The sequence below is a fragment of the Mus pahari genome, chromosome 21 (assembly GCF_900095145.1).
Source record: "Mus pahari chromosome 21, PAHARI_EIJ_v1.1, whole genome shotgun sequence".
NCBI lineage: Eukaryota > Metazoa > Chordata > Mammalia > Rodentia > Muridae > Mus > Mus pahari.
The window spans coordinates 44,532,877-44,539,488 of record NC_034610.1 but is presented as its reverse complement, the minus strand read 5'-3'; the positions used below and the strand labels follow the sequence as shown (position 1 = coordinate 44,539,488).

Here is a 6,612-nt window from a genome sequence, read left to right as displayed (position 1 = left end):
TTCTAATGAGTTATTGGAAAATGAATCAATCTACTTATTTCCTGAGGGGGGGGGAGAGGGGAGAGGGGAGAGGGAGAGGGGAGAGGGAGAGGGAGAGGGTTCTTTTGAAGTAACTGATGCTCTAACACTACCGACAGCCAACCAGGATTGATGGCACATGAAGACAGGGGATGCCAGCTCTGAGTATGTCTGACTACATGGGCAGTCAGCCTCTTTTGTGAGACTCAGAAAACACGGAATAGAAACGTATCTAGGCAAAACCACTTCTGATACACTTCAGCCCTAAGCAAAGGAAAGCACAAGGCCATCTGCAAATTACAAACTCTTATGAAGAAATTCTCATACTATCCTAATTCATGAGAACCTAAATCACTCTAGCACATGGAAAGCAATCAGCTGGAAGCCCTTTCACCTGCACCATTAGCGCTGACTCTGTGCAGGGACCTAGGTTTAGCTGCTGTCAGGAAGGGTACAACTCCCTTCTTTTTAAGGCTGGTTCTTCTGGGAGAACTTCTCTTACATCTCCTCCCTCTCTATATGAACTTCATTCCAGTAATTACCACTTCCATGCTACATTACCAATGGCTAGATAACTATGGGATAATTCAGAATAGCACATCTAGATACTCTAATGTCCATCAAATGTTCCCATCAAGCTAGTCCCCAGCAGGACACACACTGTAAGGACTGGCAATTCCTGTTCTATTCTCACCTCACTCCTAATGAGTTTTGTGCCTATTTAAGGAGAGTATCACAAGGCCATTATCTTGCCAAACACAAGGGTCAACTCTGTTCTCCCTCTACTAATTCTCTCCACAGCATATGCCAGTAAAACATTCTTTTTGAAATGCTCTTCTATAAAATCCTCTTGTCATGCCCTCGAAGGTACCACCTCAGCTACACTGTCTCCACTGGAGCCCTCATCCAGTTCTATAGCTCCTTAAAAAGTGCTTTGGCCTTGAACACAAGGCTCACACAGCTACCATCTACTTCAGTTTCCTCATGCCCCCAAATCTACTTCCCACACCTGCTCCCTCCATCCTAGCATCCTTCATCCCATGAGAAAGCAGGAGCAGCAGCTGCACAGCTGCCGAAAGCCCAAACCCAGAAGAGCTCATTTCTTCAATAACCACACTGGATAGATCCAAAGGCCTATTTCCAAAATACGTGCAAAATCAACAAACTAAACAGTGTCTTCCATCCACTGACCACTCTCAGCTCCGTGCTGTCGGATGGGTCTGTCCAGCATGTCTTCCGGGACCAGTGGACCTGTTTGCTGATCACTGTGCTTGTTAAGACCCCACTCGGCCCTAAGTCAAGTCTCCTTCCTATTCAACCTGGATTGTTTCTCTAAGACAACAGACAAACTTCCTGTTGTGCTGACAAAATCCTTTAAAAAAGCATGCAGAGCCTCCTCCTCCCCACCTTTCTAGTCCTGTCCTAAAACCTCACTTGCCTTTGGCTGTCACCACCCAGTTATGCAAAGTCACTTTTCTGATCCCTGAAGAGCCTTATTCTTAGTTTAGTGCTGTGGGTCTTTATGAAACGCTTCTCTCTGGGAAATCTTCCATGACCCTCCTTGTCATAACAGCCTCTCCTGCTCTACTTATTTGCCACCCTAAAAGCTCTATCAGCTATTATTTGAAATTCCTTCATCTAGTGTATCTTCCCATATAATAACATGCTTTTGTGAATGTCCTATCCTAGGCATTTTGAAAAATATTGGTAGCCACTAAACTATTTGTATAAAGATCTCAGAAAACAATCTTTGCCTTCAAAACTATAATCATTAGGTTGCAACCTAGACCCTTATTTTTGTCAAGCACTTGTCAAAAACTTACTATACAGGATGCAGTGTGTGAGAGGCTGCACAAGTGCACTGTGCTAATGGGTCAGTGACTAGTGACAAGGTGAACAAGAGACCAGACATGGGGCAGGAGTGGTGGTGCCAGGACCACTGGGCATCCGGATGTAACTGAGCTCTCAGACCATGTTGTATTTAAAAAATTAACTCAAAAAATAACCACACAGCGAAAACCAGCAAAACTATATAAAAAAAAAAAAAAAGAAAAGAAGAAGAAGAAGAAGAAGAAAACAAACTAGGCAATGTGACTTTGAATATGATACAAAAAAGATGGACAAAAGAAAAAAGATAAAAACCACAAAAAATTACAACTTTTTTTTCTTTTCAAGAGGCAACATCTAGAGAGTGGAAAGAGTATACACGAGGTATAAAACCTTTGTAGAGAATACATCTGAAAGACACTGCATACTATGTATGTGCACACATGTACAGATCTGTGTGTACAAAGAATTACTAAAATTGAATAATAAAGAGATGAAAATCAAATGGGGAAATAATTTCAACAAACATTTTCTCAGAGTAGATAGAAAACCCGCATGCCGAAAATGCTCACCATCACTAGCCAGCAGGAAATGGCAAATCAAAAGAAACAGCACCATGCTTCATATTCCGGGGGAGGGAAATGTTAAAACATGCCGAGGATTCAGGACTTGGTGTGGACAAGAGGAGGCTAGATCCCTCACATCTTTCTTGTCGGGTTCTAAAATGCTTTGTCCATTTTGGAGATGAGTTTGAGAATTCCTCAAAATGCTAAAAATAATTTTCATGTGATCCAAAAAAATTTCTCACTCCCACACAAATCCCAGAGAAATAAAAACACCGGTGACAGCCGGGCGTGGTGGCGCATGCCTTTAATCCCAGCACTCGGGAGGCAGAGGCAGGCGGATTTCTGAGTTCGAGGCCAGCCTGGTCTACAAATGAGTTCCAGGACAGCCAGGACTACACAGAGAAACCCTGTCTCGAAAAACCAAAAAAAAAAAAAAAAAAACCACCGGTGACACCAATCCTGTTCATACCAACACATGGTCATAACACGTTAGTCTTGAAGCTAAGAGGTAGGAACAACCCTAACGCTGGTAAGCTGAAGGGCAGGTGGGAAATTGCCGGGCAGGCACATCTGACCAAGGAGTCCCGGGGATGCACAGTATCCACAGGGAATGGTGGGACTCTAAAGGAGAGACGCCAGCCGTGACGGGCCACATACTGAAGCTAGGCGTGCTGGCTCATGCCTGTGGCGTGCTGGCTCATGCCTGGGATCCACACTCCTGGGAGACTGGGATATGAGCATCACAGTGAGTTTGAGGCCAACCTAGGCTATTCATAAAAATAAAATGAAAACCCCAATTCCTAAGCCCAAAGACAGCATATTTGACTCTATTTAATAAAATTCTGTATGCAAAATAATCTATGGAAAACACATGAACAGTTACTGTGAGTCTGTATGGATACATGTTATGTTTATAAATTAGCAAGGGCAGTTAACAGACACTGGGTTTCTACGTGGGGAACTTGCATAATGCTGAATGCAATTAAAAGCAGTTAAATACCCTTTGTTTTGAGATTTATTATTCTGCATGGTTTTTGTCTTATCGTGTACGATGTATGAAGGCAGGCATGTGTCACAGTGTGAATGTGAAGGCCAGAGGACAGCCTGTTTGAGTTAGTGCTTTACATGTGTGCTGTGGGTCAAATTTGGCTTTTGTAGCACACAGTGCCTTCACTCACTGAGCTATCTAGCTTACTGGATCTCGTTATGCTGTGTTGCTTTGCTGAAGGGAAATGGAGGTGGAATGGGTCTGAGGGGAGGGAAGGCTGACGTGGTGAGGAGCTGGGAGGAGGGAGGGAGGGAGGGGAAACTGCCATAGGGATGCATTGGATGAGAGAAGAATAAATTTAAAAGGGCATTATGGTGTATAAATTATATCTCAATGAAAAGCTATTTAAAGTAGTATAAAAAGGCATTAATAATGTTAATCTTTGCTAATTTTAATTTTCAAATATGTAATTATAGTTTTGATGAGGGCTCATCCTTTATGTGCCCAGTGCTAGGGATACAAAGATGAAAGATGCTACCTACTACCCTCAGGGGGTTTTCAGGTTAATAGGGCATTCTCCCTAATGACTGGTTAAATACACAGAGTAGCCGGCTCAACTGACATTTAAAGAGCATTAGTAGAGGATACTGTACACATTAGGGATAGGGAGAGAGGGAAAGAGTAGGAGAGAGAGAGGTCAGAGCTAGTCAGAAAACCGCTACTGCTACCAGCTTTATATATATATTACACACTTGGGAGGATTTGGTAACCTTGGAGCTATGATCACTACAACAGTCACTGCTATCAGGAACAAGCTTCCTGAACATCTGCAGCCAAGTCTGAATACAGCCTGTTCTCTTTTCCCCTCCCCATCTTCCTTCCCCTTGTCTATAATCGATATCGGTTGACTTGTGATAATGAGGTAAAATGTGATGGGTCCTGATGATACTGAATAGCTCAGTGCTGGGGTAAAAGCCTGGTCCTTCCTGGCATGCCTGGCTCATCCATGGTAGTGGCACTGTATGAAGGCATCTTCCAACCACCCTGATTCTTTCTCTACTGATGTCTCATCTTTTACTATGCATATATAGTTCTAATTGGCAAATGATAAAATGTCAGAAGAGGAGGGAACAATGTAAGGGACTGCATTGTGACTCCTTAACTGCTTAAAGTAGTTATCATATATAAGGATAGGGAGCCTAAAAAGAGGATGCCTAATGTGCTGGACCTGCACTGAAATTACATCCCAGTTGCTAGGACTTTAAATCTTCACTTTGAATTTACTTGTCAAATACTCTTCTTGATGAATTCTGGGGGCCCAGTGTTATAATTCTGGTAAAACGTAAGCTCAACAAGAAAAGTACACATCAGTCAATTTTTATAGGAGCTGTCACCTCTGTAATGGTACAATCCAATTTGCTCGTATATCACAATAGAAACTTAATTTTAAAATTGTCTTCCTGGTAATAACAACTACTTACTTTTGCAGCACAGGACCGTATCACCTCCTAAAAGAAATACAGTACAATAAACAAGTATTCATAATTTTCTTTAAATAAAGTATTGCTCATTCTAAAACATTCAGATGTCAATCTTCTTGTGACCCAAACTAGCATTAGAGAGTTTCCTTGTCACCTGAATTGCCAGCCTGCGTCGTTTCCATTGAGCTGCAAATAGGATACATTCAAGAGACTGAGCTCTGTTTAGTAGCAAGACCAACTTGCCAATGCCCAAACTTCCGAGGGCCCAGTTTGGTTCTCCCAGGAGAGATTTGTGTCCTCAATAAGCCTGGCATAAACCCTGTCCTACAACAGAAACAGGCCTAAAAAGATAAGCTCTCAATGGCCTAAAGGACAGTTATTACTATGACTGCCATCAATGCCTATAACTTCCACATTAGCAATTTTTATCTAATAAAAATCTCATCAATACCATATGATAACGAATGTGACAAGTCATTTTAAAAAGCAGAAACGGACTGCTTATAAACCACAGGATAAGGCCACAATAATCACTTTTGAAAAGAAAAGTAGTAGATATCAATGGATAATGGACAAGTTGAAAATTTGCTCCTATGGAGACAACAAAAATATTCAACTCCAGTTAGAATTAGCCAGTATTTATCATCAGCCTGGTATACTAAAAAAGCAACAACCAACCTCAAGTCTAGAACAAACAAATGAACGAGCAAACAAGGGTAAAAGAAGAACACTGTGTTTTTCTTATAAAAATGTAAAAGCAGACACTGTTTAACGGAGATGGTAATTCAGTTTCCTAAAGGAGACCTGGGAATCCTGCTTGCTGGGCTGATCTCAGGTCCGACCCTCACAGTCTGTTGGATTGTACCTCTAGTCTATAGGCTTCAAATTGCTCTCTGGAAAGCAAGGGTACTAACACCCTACTATCCAATAAAGTCTTACTGGAGGACTAACTTGCAAAGCATGAAAAGCACTTACAGAAGTACCAGAAATACATTATAATGAGAATCACTAACAACAAAACATACTGCTTATCATTCATTAATCTCTATAAGATGAATTGCCTATGCAATGGAAATTCACATTTTCTGAAAGTGGACATAAATAATTCTTAGAGTCACTCTATTCTTGCTTCTATGGTTCTAGCTGGCAAGCACCCTGTGACGATTACGCTGGACACAGGCTAATGTGAAAACTAGGGCAGTCTTGAGCGGTCCAGCCACTGAAGAGGTAGGGACCCTGTTATCAGAAGACATTTTCTAATAGGTTCGGTCTTATAGATCAACTACTCGTTGGACTGATTACTCCTGACAGGTACCCAAGATTGTAAGCAAGTGTGAATGTAGTCATGAAGGCAAATCTCTCAATCTAAAAACCGAGAAGGAGTTGTGTCCCCATAGGATTTACTGTGGGAGCAGCAATCAGGTCTGCAGACCATGGAACAGTGATTTATATTATGACTGGATGACAATGCTCTAAGAACAAGATTATCACTTACGCTTATGTCCTTGCCTAATGATTAAACACCCATGAAGTGCCTGATGAGACTGATTTATTATGTAATTTAAATATATACAAACCATACCTTAAACCTGAGTTCTATTAGAAAATATTCCTAGTTTAGTAACAAAAGGCTGAGTGCTTTATCCTCTTCCTTCCTTCCTTCCTTCCTTCCTTCCTTCCTTCCTTCCTTCCTTCCTTCCTTCCTTCCTTCCCTCTCTCTCTCTCTCTTTTT

General features: G+C 41.6%; 1 protein-coding gene across 5 annotated transcripts in view; it reads right to left on the bottom strand.

The window, feature by feature from the left end:
• Ahi1 (Abelson helper integration site 1) overlaps window positions 1-6,612 on the bottom strand; it is a 129,036-nt gene that overhangs the window by 71,361 nt on the left and 51,063 nt on the right. For 4 of the 5 annotated variants that reach the window (XM_021221070.2, XM_029532962.1, XM_029532961.1 and 1 more), the window contains one exon: window positions 4,881-4,907. The exons of the other annotated variant lie outside the window; for it this stretch is intronic. In XM_021221070.2, the coding sequence (XP_021076729.1) occupies window positions 4,881-4,907 (27 nt within the window). The remainder of the gene's footprint in view (window positions 1-4,880; window positions 4,908-6,612) is intronic. 5 annotated transcript variants of the gene reach the window in all.